Source organism: Puntigrus tetrazona, chromosome 6 (genome assembly GCF_018831695.1).
Source record: "Puntigrus tetrazona isolate hp1 chromosome 6, ASM1883169v1, whole genome shotgun sequence".
Taxonomy (NCBI): domain Eukaryota; kingdom Metazoa; phylum Chordata; class Actinopteri; order Cypriniformes; family Cyprinidae; genus Puntigrus; species Puntigrus tetrazona.
The window spans coordinates 18,950,462-18,968,563 of NC_056704.1; the positions used below are offsets into that span (position 1 = coordinate 18,950,462).

The 18,102-nt window shown below is 38.9% G+C and overlaps 2 protein-coding genes across 2 annotated transcripts in view; both read left to right on the top strand.

Annotated features, from left to right (window-relative positions):
* Nucleotides 1-18,102, top strand: part of LOC122346577 (phospholipid-transporting ATPase VA-like) — a 248,915-nt gene that overhangs the window by 150,570 nt on the left and 80,243 nt on the right.
* On the top strand, nucleotides 1,926-17,440 carry LOC122346576 (myosin heavy chain, fast skeletal muscle-like). The gene is made up of 41 exons (XM_043241303.1): nucleotides 1,926-1,948; nucleotides 2,117-2,184; nucleotides 2,492-2,704; nucleotides 2,800-2,943; nucleotides 3,069-3,225; nucleotides 3,331-3,358; nucleotides 3,456-3,567; nucleotides 3,707-3,799; nucleotides 3,911-3,974; nucleotides 4,065-4,163; nucleotides 4,320-4,423; nucleotides 4,532-4,670; nucleotides 4,782-4,900; nucleotides 5,007-5,156; nucleotides 5,240-5,410; nucleotides 5,488-5,794; nucleotides 5,907-5,974; nucleotides 6,071-6,158; nucleotides 6,474-6,591; nucleotides 11,421-11,544; nucleotides 11,623-11,759; nucleotides 11,852-12,107; nucleotides 12,211-12,453; nucleotides 12,540-12,716; nucleotides 12,856-13,001; nucleotides 13,118-13,208; nucleotides 13,282-13,671; nucleotides 13,752-13,878; nucleotides 13,975-14,093; nucleotides 14,194-14,390; nucleotides 14,473-14,656; nucleotides 14,751-14,916; nucleotides 15,056-15,180; nucleotides 15,263-15,571; nucleotides 15,652-15,855; nucleotides 15,942-16,067; nucleotides 16,148-16,318; nucleotides 16,701-16,805; nucleotides 16,882-16,977; nucleotides 17,064-17,195; nucleotides 17,314-17,440. The coding sequence occupies exons 3-41, from the start codon at nucleotides 2,501-2,503 to the stop codon at nucleotides 17,332-17,334; spliced, it is 5,811 nt and encodes a 1,936-aa protein (XP_043097238.1). The 5' UTR covers nucleotides 1,926-1,948; nucleotides 2,117-2,184; nucleotides 2,492-2,500; the 3' UTR covers nucleotides 17,335-17,440.

Here is an 18,102-nt window from a genome sequence, read left to right on the forward strand (position 1 = left end):
CCCATGTGTGTTAAAATGAGAAACTTTAACTCATTTTGTTAATATGCAAATAGGGATGCTCATCATGTTTTGTGCTGGTCGTGGCTCGAACTGATTACATAAATTATATATTTATATTTGCACCTCCTTTCACAAATCTATAGAAGGTTAATTCCATATTTCATATTTCATATATTTTAAGTTAGGGGAACAAAACATTTAAAGGCACACAAAACCAAGTCTGTGCAATGAAATGTCATTAAAAGATAATATAAATGAAAATATAATAAAAATCTATACTTATCTGTGGTGGTACACAAAAAGGAACCCAACTGCATCCACCAAGAGATAGAGAGAGACTTTGTAAGCAGCAGATCTTTGTACGGTTAATAGTGTAAATGCGGCATCATACACACACTGAACAATAAAGCAAAGCCAGGACAAACTCATTTGTCTTTTACCATGAGAAGCAAAGACACTGTATTAAATTTCAAAGTCCTAAAATAAGAAGCCGCAATGCCTTGAAACTATGATACGACTGTCTCATCCAAGAACAGTTGTACCAACCCACAATCCTTAATGGTGCACACTTGCAGGCTCTTGACAGACACTAAAACACTTGGATTTTGTTTTGTAATGTAATGCAGGAAGTTCAAGACACAATAAATCCCCTGAGTCTTCTGAGCCTTCCATTTGGTGGGTCAAGACTACACTTGTGGCTATATTTGTGTTTTGTCCAAATAAGAATGTAGTGTTATGGGTGGGTGATCAAGTTTCACATTTTTATTCAATGGAGCCCATTATATCTCAGGAGTAACTCATCCACAATTTTTAAAGCTTTCTGCTCTTTGCCAGTATGGGATCACCTTTCCAGTGGAAAGACTGACCTTAAGGCTCACAAAGCCCACGTTAAATCAAATCTCACGTTACACCAAGCCAAAAAGAGGAGGACTATCAAACTAAACTGGTCCTGATCCACAGGTCTGGATGCATCTTAAAGAAGTGGCATCCTGTTTGTCATGTTCATTAGAAACTTTTACCTTTTTGAAATCAGATATACATACATGTACATTGATTTATAAATAATTAATTAAAACATGTCTATTTAAAAATGTAAAACTGTATAAAAGGCCACGCACATATTATTCCGGCATTCTCAGTGTGGAAAGGCACAGCTATTAGCACACAATGACTCAAGTTGGCCTGTTGACATCAAGGATTTTGTCACCACCTTGGACTTTGTTTTATCCCCAAGAGAGGCCTGGAGAGCCTCAGCTGTTCTTAGCAAGGAAAGGCATGATCTTTTGGCCTCCCTGTTTGTTTTCGAAGGGACTGAACTATACCAATTTGATTTCTATGTAACATGTCAAATTTGTAAGGCTCCTGTAACTTTACACCAGTGACATTTCAAGTCTTCTCCAAAACTAGATGTATGACTTATTATTGACAGACATTCATAAAAAGGATTTACAACTGAGGGTTAGATGCACTAGCCTGCGAATTATGGTTATTAATTTGCTTTCCTTACTTGTCTCCATTGAATTAAGTCTAAAGAAACAATTTATTATCATGATTAAGGATTCTTGGAATACAGATTTGTCTTTTGTCATGTGAACCATTTTTGTGCACACAATAATGATGCAGATTCGGACCAATAGTGACTCAAAAATTAACTGTAATTCATAGCAATTCAGCATTACATTTAAACACTTAAAATGGTCCTCAGAAAACTCTCCAAATTTCTGTACTAGACAATAATAATTTGAAGACATAAAACCATCTCTGAACTCCTTCTCATTTAAAGAGATAAAAATAATACAGTGATGATGCAGAAGGGGACAAATGGAAGTGGGCAAACAGGACTCATGACCAAAAATGAGATGCTGAAATGTGCTGACAGGACACTTACACTCCAGTATAAAAGAGGGCTTTCCCAACTCCTCCCAGGGCTCACAACTACACAGCAAAGGTAAGTGAACGCTAAACCACAAAGCAAACGCTCTCTCTACACACAATTCTGTATTCTAAAGGTATTTCAGGCAAATGACAAATTTGTGCTCCAAAAAATATTTTTTGCCTTGATGACTCAATTTGTAATTTGGGCAAGTTTCAACTGACGACAATATCCTTGTTTTAGTTTACAGTACACAGAAGTGGTGAATTACATCAACAAGATTAAGTCCTAAGAGTTGGTGCAATACAAAGGTAAACATGGAGTATCTTTTTAATGAACTCTAAATGATAGACGATGATAAAAATTCATGCATAATTTTGAAATGTTAATTCATTTTTAACCACCACCCCCCTAAAAATGTATTAGTATATATTATAAATACTGTAAATTATATAATACTGTAGGATTTTTGTCTTTGGTGGAAATATTAATGAATCAAGTACTGGTTTATTTTACACTTTAGTGTAATGTTGAAGGGTAGTTTCACACATGCATAAACGTAAATGTTTCTTTGAATATAACTTCCATTACAAACACTATTGGTTGTTCTTCTGTCAGAGTTCCATCATGAGTACGGATGCGGAAATGGAGTGTTTTGGCCCTGCGGCCATCTATCTCCGCAAGCCAGAGAAAGAACGACTGGAAGCTCAAAATAAGGCATTTGATGCCAAAACTGCCTATTTTGTGTCTGAACCCAAGGAGATGTACCTCAAAGGGGTCCTCAAGAGTCGGGAAGGTGGCAAAGCCACAGTACAAACTCTGTGTGGCAAAGTGGGTATAAGAGATACTAAGATAAAATTAGTTAAATAAGTGTTAAAGCCATCTGCACAGCTTTTTTGTTGACTATAAAACAACACTCCCTCCAGACCATCACAGTAAAGGAGGATGACATTTTTCCAATGAATCCCCCCAAGTTTGATAAAATAGAGGACATGGCCATGATGACCCATCTCAACGAACCCACTGTGCTGTACAACCTCAAAGAGCGTTATGCAGCATGGATGATCTATGTACGTGACCAAAAATGATTGTGCCTCTGTTTCTGTGCTTCTGTTTCAACGGCATTGGGCTGTTTTACTTATAAATCAATGCAATGTCTATATTTACCATGTAAAATAACATTACTCTCTTACAGACCTATTCTGGGTTGTTCTGTGTCACTGTGAACCCCTATAAGTGGCTCCCAGTATACGATGCTGTAGTTGTGACAGGCTACAGGGGCAAAAAAAGAATTGAAGCCCCACCTCACATCTTCTCCATCTCTGACAACGCCTATCAATTCATGCTCACTGGTATGAAAAAATAATCTTTATGGCTGAAGTTAATGGCTAGGATTGTTAAAAGGAAAAAAAAAAACTTATTTCCAATGTAATAAATGACTTTCTACCCTTTTAAAGATCGTGAGAACCAGTCTATCCTGATTACGTACGTATTATGCATTAAGTATTTTCACCATAAATGCAAGGTGGTAAGAAACTGTGCAGTGTGAAGCATATTATATTATACTGTATCATATTTTCAGAGGAGAATCTGGTGCAGGAAAGACTGTGAACACCAAGAGGGTCATCCAGTACTTTGCGACAATCGCTGTATCTGGACAGAAGAAGTCAGAGCCAGTCCCTGGAAAAATGCAGGTATACATGTTATTTGTTTCCCATTATGGTAGTGAGGATGGATTTAAATGTATGGTCATCAATCGAAAACATCAATTCAAAATCAGAGCAGTAGAATACTTATTTTATTGGCATATCTAACACATCATGTGCCCATCAGGGGTCGCTGGAAGATCAAATCATTGCAGCCAACCCCTTGCTGGAAGCCTATGGAAATGCCAAGACTGTGAGAAATGACAACTCTTCCCGCTTTGTAAGTTTCGAGGCAACTGCAATGATCCACTATGTGTTTTAAGTCTGTAATGGATATTTTATTTATATGCATTTTTCTGAAAATGTGTTATTTTACCTCTAAATTCCCCAGGGTAAATTTATCCGAATTCATTTTGGCTCCACTGGAAAACTGGCATCAGCTGATATTGAAACTTGTGAGTTCATTCTTCATTCTTTTAGATTCCAGCTGACTGATATTGTGCACATTCCTTTTATCCCTTTGATAATTATGTTTTGATCCATAGATCTGCTGGAAAAGTCCAGAGTAACTTTCCAGTTGTCTGCTGAGAGGAGCTACCACATCTTCTACCAGCTCTGCACTGGCCATAAGCCGGAACTGTTGGGTAAGAAACTCTAAATTAATGCATTAGGATCATATTTTGCAATATATAATTTGAATTTAATAAAAGATTGCAAGAACAGTTAATGTTTATTACATTAAATTATTATGTTTGTGCAACAGTATGAAATCTTTCTTTGCTGCCATATTCCTCCTGTAGAGGCTCTTCTGATCACCACTAACCCGTACGACTATCCCATGATCAGTCAGGGTGAGATCACAGTCAAGAGCATTAATGATGTGGAAGAGTTCATTGCAACTGATGTAAGTAGAACTTACAACTCAAGTAATTTTCATTAAAAAAACGATTTTATATTTGTGATGTATCATCAGCAACATGACAAGAGACATATGATTGTTTCTGACTTGCAGACAGCCATTGATATCCTGGGCTTTACGGCTGAGGAGAAAATGGGCATCTACAAGTTGACAGGAGCTGCAATGCATCATGGGAACATGAAGTTCAAGCAGAAGCAGAGGGAAGAGCAGGCCGAGCCTGATGGAACTGAAGGTGAGACATCAATCTAAATTCAGCTTTATAAACAATCATATATGGTAAAAATATGGAAGGATTTTTTAATCATTTATTAATAATTTACTCATTGCTTAAATATTTTTCCAGTGGCTGATAAAATCGCTTACCTCTTGGGACTGAACTCTGCTGACATGCTGAAAGCCTTGTGTTATCCCAGAGTGAAGGTTGGGAATGAATTTGTGACCAAAGGTCAAACTGTTCCTCAGGTGTGTGCATTTAAAAATGTAAAATTAATGATTGCATCAGTGAATATGTAAGAATATATCTATATATTGTTTTTAATAACATGGCATAATTTGTTTTCTAAATTAGGTGAATAATTCAACCATGGCTCTGTGCAAGTCAGTCTATGAGAAAATGTTCTTGTGGATGGTTGTCCGAATCAATGAGATGCTGGACACCAAACAGCCAAGACAGTTCTTCATTGGAGTGCTTGACATTGCTGGATTTGAAATCTTTGATGTAAGTTTACAAGATATCATTTTTTTTAGTCTGCTGCTTTAGCTTCTTATTTTTGATACAAAAAAATATTATATTCATTACAGTTCAACAGCCTGGAGCAGCTGTGCATTAACTTCACAAATGAGAAACTGCAACAGTTTTTCAACCACCACATGTTTGTGCTGGAACAAGAGGAATACAAGAAAGAAGGTATTGAGTGGGAGTTCATTGACTTCGGTATGGACTTGGCTGCCTGCATTGAGCTTATTGAGAAGGTAACAGTTTCTACTCTAGGATACTGTGTTTTTTAAAATAATTTATTTAACTCAAGGAAATATTCTCTTTCTTGCAGCCAATGGGTATTTTCTCCATCCTTGAAGAGGAGTGTATGTTCCCTAAGGCAACAGACACAACCTTCAAGAACAAGCTCCATGACCAGCATCTTGGTAAAAGTGCATGCTTTCAGAAGCCTAAACCTGCCAAAGGCAAGGCTGAGGCCCACTTCTCCTTGGTGCACTATGCTGGAACTGTGGATTACAACATCGTAGGCTGGCTGGATAAGAACAAGGACCCTCTGAATGACTCAGTGGTTCAGCTGTACCAGAAGTCTTCAATGAAACTGTTGGCTCACCTGTATGCTACTCATGCTGGTGCTGAAGGTCAGAAAAACAAATTCAAACATTTGTCATTAGGATGCAAATATAAAAAACTTTATGTATGTACATTGTATTGTTTACCAGAGAGTTCTTTACTGTACTGTTTAATCAACAGCGGAATCTGGCAAAAAGGGTGGGAAAAAGAAGGGTGGCTCCTTCCAAACTGTGTCTGCTCTTTTCCGGGTAATCATGTGGCTTAATTTTGCTCCTTAATATTTTATAATATTTTTATCAAGGTGTCCTGAGTCATAGCTTATCTGTTTATTCTTCAACCAACAGGAGAACTTGGGTAAACTCATGACCAACCTCAGAAGCACTCATCCTCATTTTGTGCGTTGCTTGATTCCAAATGAGTCAAAGACTCCAGGTCAATATTTTTACATTCATGTTGGAATAAAGAAAAGCATGCAATATGTTTTAAGCTGCAGAATCATTATTTGAGCAAGTACAAATAATCGTTCAAAAATTATCACTTTAGTTAAACCCGATTCGCAACGGTTAACTTAGAATAATGTTTTCTATATAAGGCAACCAGTTCACAGAGAGCATTTTGGGTTAAAAAATTCTTAATATGAATAAAAATAATTCCACAAAGAACTGCAGCTTTAAATTAGTGCCTCTGTTAAAATTAACATGATCGACTTTTTTAATAAACAGGTTTGTCAAACTCTTTTCATTTTAGGTCTTATGGAGAACTTTCTGGTCATCCACCAGCTGCGCTGTAACGGTGTACTGGAGGGAATCAGAATTTGCAGAAAAGGTTTCCCAAGCAGAATCCTCTATGGTGACTTTAAGCAAAGGTAATAAATGTACATTATGCATAAATAAATTTTACTTTTGTTTTCTCAGCTTTTTTGTCATGTTGCTGAATCTGGATTTTTCTAAAGAACACATGTACCTACAGCTAGTAATTTGAATGAATTCTCTCAACACACATATCTCTTGTATGGGAAACAAGATAAAAAATACACATACACAGATTGTACACACAAAAGCATGTGTACACAAGATTAGTGGGTGAGACTTAGTGCTTCATGTATGTTCCTTCCAGGTACAAATTTCAAATTAGTATGATTCTGTAGCGCCCTCTTCAGATGTCAGGTGTCTCTACCACTTTAAATTGTTGGCGCTAAAACCCAGGTTCTTTTTAATGTGTTTCTCAACGTGATTTTTCTTTAAAATCAAAAGTGACCCTGCTTTATACCACTGCTTAGGAAATGCAATGTTGGCTGCAGTAAACTACACGTTTTACCAATGCTGGTTACTTATCAGTTTGTATAGATGGACCTACTATACAGCAAAAATGTATGATGAGTTGGGAATAAACAGAAGGAACCAAAGTTTAGTAAAAAAGTATGTTTTCTTACTTTATAAATAAACTTTCACTCTTTTCACAACAGCACACTTAAAGGGTTAAAGTTTTGCACAAATAAAGATATAATCAAAAGAAATGTTTTCCTTTTGGAAAATGAAACTAAAATAGAAATAAAGAGCTTTAGTAAGAAGGGCTAACTACAAATACAAACGAAACCCTTCAAAATCACAACACTATTAGAACACTGCTTAAGGTGGGCCCACCATACAAACACACACTCTCACCCTCAATCCCCATGTTGCAGGCCTGAGGCGTCGCTAGTGTTCGTTGAGGCCCAGTAAAAGGAAAATGGCCGCCGCTCTCGCAGATCAGAAAGAAAACAACAACAGGTACCTGAACTTTAAACGGTCAAGGAACCGGTCACCCGTCAGATCAGTCCAGGCGAGGCTATGGTCAGTCGGCGATCTCCGTGGCGCTCCGCGATGCCAGAGGAACTCCTAACCACTCGGGCGATTAGGAGCGCTATCTGGATTCCTTCGACGTACTTCTTGATCGCTGTAACAACCGTCCGCGGCAATCACTTCTAACCGCTTATAGACGCTGATCGCAGAAATAAACTTGAGTTAAGTTACTTCACCAGCGAGCTACATTGTCCCGTCTACTGCAATGGCGGTCAAGCGTGAACCTGCATTTTCTCTGTTTCACGTCGTGTTGACATCTTGTGGCGTCGTGTTGACTCCACAACAGAGAAATATACTGGTTTAAACTGACATTATGCAGTTCTTACAAATAAAAGTGACACATTCCCTGTTATCATGCCGACAACATCACCTTCGCACTTCACTTTTCCTCTTCCCTCGCCCTCTCGACCGACTACTTTTCCGGCCAATCGCCGCTGCCTTCCTCAACATTAGGCGGGATCAAGTCACCTTTTAGCCAATAGCATTAAACCAAATAACCTGTTGCCAAAGACATGTCTGAACAGATAATTTCTTAAAGAACCCTTTTTTGGTCACAAAAAATAAAATAAAATAAATAAATATAAATAAATGATTATAAATAAAATATTAATAGTAAATTAAACCCAGGGTTACATCCTCCCCCTTCTGAAATTCTCATGTCCCCATGAGTATACATGTCTTAAACATGAATAATGAGTCTATTCTCAGAGTTTGTACATATGCTAGTACATCGGGCACATTTAGGTGAAACGGAATACCTTTTTGGAGAGCTAAGCTCAATCTTTGAGGAATTTGGCAGATGGATAACTATCCCTCTGTGTACAACTGTTATGGGTCTTTCTTAATGATCGCACAAGCTTCTGTATCACCAGGCTGTAATTCTCAGTAGCCTTGCATCTTGGAGCAATGTGGCCATCTTCCCCACATTTGTAGCAGAAGTAATCTTCTTTAGTCACTTCAAATCTTGGTTTTGCAGAAGCAACAGCCTGCTCTGGTGATGGTTCTTTGGATATTTCTGATGACTGTCTGACACTCAGTGAAACCAGCTGCTCTTCTAGTCTTTGCACCTGCCTCTTTAGTGACTGTACTTCTAAGTCTACCGGTGAGTCAGCTTCTCTTCTTCTTGGTCCTGGCTTTGACTCCAACATTGTCTCTGACACAGGTACTTTAGAAGGTTCCTCGGTTACTTTGGTCTGCAGCTCTTGAATCTCAGCCTTTAATTCTCTCACTGCAGCCAGACTAGAAAGTTTCTGTCGTGGTCGTGGGACGGGTTTGAAAGTGACTCCCAGACTGTATCTGGCAGCTTCGCTTTCTTCAGCCTCCCTGATCTCATTCAAGAGAGCTAAAAAGGAAGGTGGATTTTCTCGTCGCTCTCTCAAACGCAACTGAAGTAACAACAAGTCAGATTCAACAGCTCCTCGAATTAGCTGCTCAATTCTTGTTCTATCAACATTGTTTCCAGGCAACCCACCTTTTTGTGCTACCCTTGTCAGAGATTTCTCCATTCTCTTCAAGAAATCAGAAAGTGCTTCATCTGGATTCTGCCTTAACAACCTGAAAGCAAAATATAAATCTTCTCCTGATTCAGGAGTTCCAAAAGCCCCATCCAAAACCCCAAGATACTGAAGAGAAGTTGCGTCTGGATCAGCAAATCTGATAGACTTCACAACATCCAGGGCTGAACCCTTCAGACTTTCAATGATTAAATCTGCGCTTCTCCTTCTCTGAGCATTCACACTCCATGACCATCATTCTAGCTTGATCCATCCAGGTCTCTAAGGCTTCTTCCCTGCCGGAATAGGGACAGTACCTGAAAAAACTCTCAAACGTCGGTATGCACTTCCATCACTGACAGGCTTCGAAGTCTTTTCCAGCAGCTCACCCACCGCACGGATTATAGCTTCTGGAGACCCTGCATTGGAACTGGGTGAAGAGAACATAGCTTGTAGATCAGAGACAGACTTTCCTTCCTGTATTAGCAGATTTGACAGTTTTTCAGCAAATCCAGGAGGTGGCAACTCAGCTTTTTCCGCTGCAACTATCTTCCAAGGCTTCCCACCCTCTGCAGGTATTACTTCTACAGGTAGGCTTGCAGAATCAACAACTTCTCTGCATTCACACAGCACATGTAGAAATCCTGGTGCTGGTCCTTCTTTATAATCCCTGACTCTTACTCTTCCCAGAGCTTTGACTATTTGTACTGTTTCTTCAATTTTTGTGACTTCCAACTCTGCAGGCACATCCAACAGTAATACTGCATGTTTCTGATCAACTATTGCTTTCTGACACCATTTATCCAGTTCAGTTTGTAAGGAGGATTCATCAACATCCATTTCTCCTGGCTAACTTAAGCACCAGCTTTCCCAGAGACAGGATAATTTCTTTTGCAATTACTTTTTAGCAGTGTAGCAGCAAGGGTTATCCCGGACGAGCCCCCACTTTATGTAGCGCCCTCTTCAGATGTCAGGTGTCTCTACCACTTTAAATTGTTGGCGCTAAAACCCAGGTTCTTTTTAATGTGTTTCTCAACGTGATTTTTCTTTAAAATCAAAAGTGACCCTGCTTTATACCACTGCTTAGGAAATGCAATGTTGGCTGCAGTAAACTACACGTTTTACCAATGCTGGTTACTTATCAGTTTGTATAGATGGACCTACTATACAGCAAAAATGTATGATGAGTTGGGAATAAACAGAAGGAACCAAAGTTTAGTAAAAAGTATGTTTTCTTACTTTATAAATAAACTTTCACTCTTTTCACAACAGCACACTTAAAGGGTTAAAGTTTTGCACAAATAAAGATATAATCAAAAGAAATGTTTTCCTTTTGGAAAATGAAACTAAAATAGAAATAAAGAGCTTTAGTAAGAAGGGCTAACTACAAATACAAACGAAACCCTTCAAAATCACAACACTATTAGAACACTGCTTAAGGTGGGCCCACCATACAAACACACACTCTCACCCTCAATCCCCATGTTGCAGGCCTGAGACGTCGCTAGTGTTCGTTGAGGCCCAGTAAAAAGGAAAATGGCCGCTTCGCTCTCGCAGAGCAGAAAGAAAACAACAACAGGTACCTGAACTTTAAACGGTCAAGGAACCGGTCACCCGTCAGATCAGTCCAGGCGAGGCTATGGTCAGTCGGCGATCTCCGTGGCGCTCCCGCGATGCCAGAGGAACTCCTAACCACTCGGCGATTAGGAGCGCTATCTGGATTCCTTCGACGTACTTCTTGATCGCTGTAACAACCGTCCGCGGCAATCACTTCTAACCGCTTATAGACGCTGATCGCAGAAATAAACTTGAGTTAAGTTACTTCACCAGCGAGCTACATTGTCCCGTCTACTGCAATGGCGGTCAAGCGTGAACCTGCATTTTCTCTGTTTCGTCGTGTTGACATCTTGTGGCGTCGTGTTGACTCCACAACAGAGAAATATACTGGTTTAAACTGACATTATGCAGTTCTTACAAATAAAAGTGACACATTCCCTGTTATCATGCCGACAACATCACCTTCGCGCACTTCACTTTTCCTCTTCCCTCGCCCTCTCGACCGACTACTTTTCCGGCCAATCGCGCTGCCTTCCTCAACATTAGGCGGGATCAAGTCACCTTTTAGCCAATAGCATTAAACCAAATAACCTGTTGCCAAAGACATGTCTGAACAGATAATTTCTTAAAGAACCCTTTTTGGTCACAAAAATAAAATAAAATAAATAAATATAAATAAATGATTATAAATAAAATATTAATAGTAAATTAAACCCAGGGTTACAATTCTAAAACCAAATTATTTAATTAATTCAAGGTAAATATTGTCATACTTAGTATGCATATTTTGTATTTCTCTCTAGATACAAAGTATTGAATGCTAGTGTCATCCCTGAGGGTCAGTTTATTGACAATAAGAAGGCTTCAGAGAAGCTTCTTGGTTCCATTGATGTGGACCATACCCAGTACAAGTTTGGACACACCAAGGTAAGAATGTTTACAAGACTCTGCAATCACTGTTGATGATGCATTTGTCACTAACAATGTAAAAAAAACAAATTTCAGGTGTTCTTCAAAGCTGGTCTGCTGGGTACCCTTGAGGAGATGCGGGATGAAAAACTTGTTATTCTTGTGACCATGACTCAAGCACTTTGCAGAGGCTATGTTATGAGGAAGGAGTTTGTCAAAATGATGGAGAGAAGGTAGTTTTGTCTTGAAAACAGATATACTTCAAGGGAAAACACTTCATATTCACAAACAGGATCTGATCATTTCTTCTGATTCTGTTATCCAGAGAGTCCATCTTCTCCATTCAGTACAACATCCGCTCATTCATGAATGTGAAACACTGGCCATGGATGAAACTGTATTTTAAGATCAAGCCTCTGCTGAAGAGTGCAGAGACTGAGAAGGAAATGGCAGCCATGAAAGAGAATTTTGAGAAAATGAAGGAAGATCTAGCAAAGGCACTTGCCAAGAAGAAGGAGCTGGAGGAGAAGATGGTTTCCCTGCTGCAGGAGAAAAATGACCTGCAGTTACAAGTGGCATCTGTGAGTTTTTCAACAGCATCCTGCTGAAAAGATGACAAATAATCAATTTGTCTTTATAACGTAACAACTTCAAATTAAAATGAAATGATTCTGTAATCAACAGGAAACAGAAAACCTTTCTGATGCTGAGGAGAGATGTGAAGGGCTAATCAAAAGCAAGATCCAGATGGAGGCAAAGCTTAAAGAGACAAATGAAAGATTAGAGGATGAGGAAGAAATCAATGCTGAACTGACAGCCAAGAAGAGAAAACTAGAGGATGAGTGCTCTGAGCTGAAGAAAGACATTGATGACTTAGAGCTTACCTTGGCCAAAGTGGAGAAAGAGAAACATGCCACTGAGAACAAGGTTAATGCATTTAATATATTCAGTTTTGGCAAACTTGATCTTTCATTCAGATTGCAGTTACTGAAATTACCCATTCTATATCTTAGGTTAAAAACCTAACTGAAGAACTAACATCTCAAGATGAGGTTATTGCTAAGCTGACTAAGGAGAAGAAAGCCCTCCAAGAGGCACATCAGCAGACTCTTGATGATCTCCAGGCAGAGGAGGACAAAGTCAATACCCTGACAAAAGCCAAAGCAAAGCTTGAGCAGCAAGTCGATGATGTAAGTTTGACATGTAATAAATAGTGCAAATTAGTACTCAATAGTCTGGTAATTGTTACAACAAACAGCAGAAATCAAGAATCAAAGTAATATTTTAGAGGAAAATTATGCTTAATAATCTTTCACATTTCTGAAACAGCTGGAAGGCTCTCTGGAGCAGGAGAAGAAACTCCGTATGGACCTTGAGAGGGCCAAGAGAAAGCTTGAGGGTGATTTAAAACTTGCCCAGGAATCCATAATGGACCTGGAGAATGATAAGCAACAACTAGAAGAAAGGCTGAAAAAGTGAGGACTAATAAAATGTTGTTATTCTATCCTGCTTAACATTATAATTCAGACCCTTGTTAAGTTTCAGAATAATTATAACATTTGTTTGTTTGTTTGTTTGTTTGTTTTAACAGGAAAGACTTTGAATCAAGTCAATTTCTGAGCAGGATTGAAGATGAGCAGTCACTTGGTATTCAGCTCCAGAAGAAGATTAAAGAACTTCAGGTCACTTAAAGTGCTACTGTCATTTTGTGTTTCCTGTAATTAACTGTAACTCATTAAAGTCTTGCTACCACAGGCTCGTATTGAGGAGCTAGAGGAAGAAATTGAGGCAGAACGTGCTGCTCGTGCAAAGGTTGAGAAGCAGAGGTCTGACCTCTCCAGGGAACTAGAGGAGATCAGCGAGAGGCTTGAAGAAGCAGGCGGTGCCACTGCTGCCCAGATTGAGATGAACAAAAAACGTGAGGCTGAGTTCCAGAAACTACGCCGTGATCTGGAGGAGTCCACATTGCAGCATGAAGCAACAGCTGCAACTCTACGCAAGAAGCAGGCCGACAGTGTGGCAGAGCTAGGAGAGCAGATTGACAACCTCCAGCGTGTGAAACAGAAGCTGGAAAAAGAGAAAAGTGAGTTTAAAATGGAGATTGACGACTTGTCGAGCAGTATGGAGGTGGTTGCCAAATCAAAGGCAAGTATTAATATGCAATATTGGGCAACAAACTGCACTGCATTGTGCAAAAATATCCATTAAAAAACTGTGTTTTGCAGACAAATCTTGAAAAGATGTGCCGTACACTGGAAGATCAGCTGAGTGAGTTTAAGACAAAACATGATGAACATGTACGCCACATCAATGATTTAGGTGCTCAAAAGGCAAGACTTCAGACTGAAAATGGTAAGTAGTATTTTTTACAGAAAGGATAGTAAAATGACATTCTTTATACACACCTATACAACTGCAGTTATTTGACCATCATTAAATCCATCCAAGGTGAAATGGGACGTCAATTAGAAGAAAAAGAGGCTTTAGTTTCTCAGCTGACTCGTAGCAAACAGGCTTTCACTCAGCAGATTGAAGAGCTGAAGAGGCAAATTGAGGAAGAAGTCAAGGTCAGGAGTTAGCATTTCCTTAATGAATGACTTTATGAACTAAACTGACTAAATAACTCTGAATTACTCTGAATAACTTACATATTTTGTTTTTTTAAAGGCCAAAAATGCCCTGGCTCATTCTGTACAGTCAGCAAGACATGACTGTGATCTGCTCAGAGAGCAGTACGAAGAGGAACAGGAGGCCAAATCTGAGCTCCAGCGTGGCATGTCAAAGGCCAACAGTGAAGTAGCTCAGTGGAGATCCAAATATGAGACTGATGCCATTCAGCGCACTGAAGAACTTGAGGAAGCAAAGTAAATTAAATCACCTGCTTAAACGTCCTCACAACTGGAAATAAAGAAGAAGCAATGTCTAACATTTCATTGTTGATCTTAGGAAAAAGCTTGCTCAGCGTTTGCAGGATGCTGAAGAGTCCATTGAAGCTGTAAATGCCAAATGTGCCTCCTTGGAAAAGACCAAGCAGCGGCTGCAAAATGAAGTTGAAGATCTCATGATTGATGTAGAGAGAGCAAATGCTCTTGCTGCCAATCTTGACAAGAAGCAAAGGAACTTTGATAAGGTAAGGCAACCATATATTTTTCACATTATTTAGGTTACATTTAATATTGTGCGTGATGCACCTCACCGTAGGTATAATTTTCAATGTCATAAAGGTCTTGGCAGAATGGAAGCAGAAATATGAAGAGAGCCAGGCAGAGCTGGAGGGAGCCCAGAAGGAAGCTCGTTCTCTTAGCACAGAGCTTTTCAAAATGAAAAATTCTTACGAGGAGACTTTGGACCACCTGGAGACTCTGAAGAGGGAAAACAAGAACCTTCAACGTATGTACAATCATTTACTGAAAAGCTGACCTTTTCTTTTGGTATTTAAGGTCTTCTACAGAATAGTACACTCTAAAGTATAGTACACGAGCAGTTCATTACAACCCACTCTTAATGATGTGCCCTTTCACATATACAGAGGAGATCTCAGATTTGACTGAGCAGCTTGGTGAAACTGGAAAGACTATCCATGAGCTGGAAAAAGGAAAGAAAACTGATGAAATTGAAAAATCTGAAATCCAAGCTGCACTTGAGGAAGCTGAGGTAACGTGGTGCTTTTTAAAAAAAAATTGATTATTTCCACTGTTCTATCAAACAATTCCCTACAAACTATTTTAATTTTCAGGCGACCCTAGAGCATGAGGAATCAAAGATTCTTCGTGTTCAGCTTGAGCTGAACCAAGTGAAAGGAGAGATTGATCGGAAATTGGCTGAGAAAGATGAGGAGATTGAACAGATCAAGCGAAACAGCCAGAGAATCATTGATTCCATGCAGACCACCCTGGATGCTGAAGTCAGAAGCAGAAATGATGCTCTGAGAATTAAAAAGAAGATGGAAGGAGACCTCAATGAGATGGAGATTCAGTTGAGCCATGCAAATCGTCAGGCAGCTGAAGCTCAAAAACAGCTCAGGAATGTCCAAGGACAGCTTAAGGTTTGTTTTGTTACAGAAGTGTAGCACTATATCTCGATCTGACTAATGAGATCATTACACTTAACTGTCTCTCGCTTCAGGATGCTCAACTCCATCTTGATGAGGCTTTACGAGCACAAGAGGACATGAAAGAACAGGTTGCTATGGTTGAACGCAGGAACAACCTGATGCAGGCTGAGATTGAGGAGCTGAGATCTGCACTGGAGCAGACAGAACGAGCTCGCAAAGTGGCTGAGCAGGAACTGGTAGATGCCAGCGAGCGAGTGACTCTCTTACACTCCCAAGTAAGAAGAATGATTTGTTTTAAGCCATTTTTTAAAGCACTAACTCATAACTATTGTTATTTTTAACATTCTCTCATTTTCTTCAGAATACCAGCCTTATTAACACCAAGAAAAAACTGGAAGCAGATCTTGTTCAAATTCAAGGTGAGATGGAAGATGTAGTCCAGGAAGCACGCAATGCTGAAGAGAAGGCAAAGAAAGCAATAACTGATGTGAGTAGAAACTGTCAACTACTGATTTACACATTCGTATTAACCAAAGAAACTGAATTCTGAGTAAAACATTTTTGCAGGCTGCCATGATGGCAGAGGAGCTCAAGAAAGAGCAGGATACAAGTGCTCATCTTGAGAGGATGAAGAAGAACCTGGAGGTTACAGTCAAAGACCTGCAGCACCGTCTGGATGAGGCTGAAAGTCTGGCTTTGAAGGGTGGAAAGAAGCAGCTCCAGAAATTGGAAGCTAGGGTATGTGGCTATACACATAGTACATTTACACATAGTTCATAGACTTAACAATAGCTAATTTAGCAGATGAATAAATATATGATATAATTAATGTTTCAAAAACTCATTGGAGTGACTGAATTATTATTCTGAAGAAGACCTTGAGCTGAAACATGCGTTTTGTCCTGCCTAAGATACATGTAAAATAAAAAGATAAAAGAAAGACTATTATTCTGTATGCGAATCATGGTTTTATATATGAATTAAAAGAGTGATGCATCAAAATAAAGTATTAAGTGACAGCAAAAGTTGCTTTGTGCAATATACACATTTAATATACATGCAGATACTTTATCACATGCATAAAGTCAGGAATAACATCAGTTATAATTTATGCGTACAGGTTCGCGAGCTGGAGGGTGAAGTTGAAGCTGAACAGAGACGCAGTGCTGAAGCAGTGAAAGGTGTCCGCAAATATGAAAGAAGAGTGAAGGAACTGACTTATCAGGTACTCCATCAAACAAAAATAGGTATGTAGTTATGATAAATGGTCAGATTAAGGCATTACGTTTTTTGTGATGCAGACTGAAGAAGATAAGAAGAATATTATTAGACTGCAAGACCTTGTGGACAAACTTCAGCTAAAAGTCAAGGCCTACAAGAGACAGAGCGAAGATGCTGTGAGAAAATTTTAAAGTTTGATGAGTGGTGTGCAATAAAATATTCTGGATATGATTGCCCTAAACAAGTGTTACTTTACTGACAGGAGGAACAGGCCAACAGTCACCTGACTAGGTTCAGAAAGGTGCAGCATGAGCTGGAGGAAGCCCAGGAGAGAGCTGACATTGCTGAGTCCCAGGTCAACAAGCTGAGAGCTAAAAGCCGTGAATTCGGGAGGGTAAATATCTTTTTATTTACTTGTGCTCAAGCATTGTTATTCATACAAAAATTGTGCATAGGCCTATACCTTGTATATTTTGATAATGCTTGATTTTATTATTTTCATTTGTTTACAGGGTAAAGAGGCTGAGGAATGAACCTTTTGAGAAAGAGAGTGGGCATAGAAATGAGAATTAATATAATATTTGATTCTTGTTACATGTCCACAAAAACCTGTAACTAATAAAAAAGATGTTCATTCGAGGTATCTGTGTTTTGTTTTTGTTCTATAAAACATAACTGCTTACATCCATATCTTTTTTAATAATGATAGTCCTACAAGATTCCAACAATTTTTAATTTTTAATTTATTATTTATTTTCTGTCCAGTTCAGATAATTAAAATACCTTGGCCACAGCACATCACAGCACACTAAAAGCCAACTACCAAGAAAAACCTACAAAGCCATAGAAGAGCTAGCCATGACTTACCTTAAAACCACATTAGCGTCCAGTGATTGACTCACATAATCCACAAGCCACATCGACACAATTCTCTCAAAAAGGCTTTAAAAACCTGCAACAAATATTACAAAAAAGAAACGACATTTGTTAGACACCCTTCGCAGTAAACAAAGTTATTTTATTTTTCAAAGGTATTTACTCATTTTATTCAATATCTCCTCTTGACACACTATTTATAACCACTAGGGGTTGCTATGCGCTACTTCTTCCGAATCTGCAGCACAATCGTGTGTCAGTTCTATTTTGGGAAGTTCTACTTTTCCTCGACTCGGTTCTTTCGAGCAGTTCATTTCAAAGAACAGGCTCAAAAACTGACTCGCGATGAACGCCACGTAGTCCCGTGACGTAAACTCTGAACATATTATTGCTACTAATCAATTAATTAGGATCACTTGGTTTTT

Bases quoted from the DNA above. Each gene is read 5' to 3' on its own strand.
- LOC122346576 (XM_043241303.1), top strand. From the start codon at position 2,501: ATGAGTACGGATGCGGAAATGGAGTGTTTTGGCCCTGCGGCCATCTAT. The intron at 2,705-2,799 runs GTGGGTATAAGA...CACTCCCTCCAG, and splicing joins TACAAACTCTGTGTGGCAAA to ACCATCACAGTAAAGGAGGA. The intron at 5,411-5,487 runs GTAACAGTTTCT...TCTTTCTTGCAG, and splicing joins GCATTGAGCTTATTGAGAAG to CCAATGGGTATTTTCTCCAT.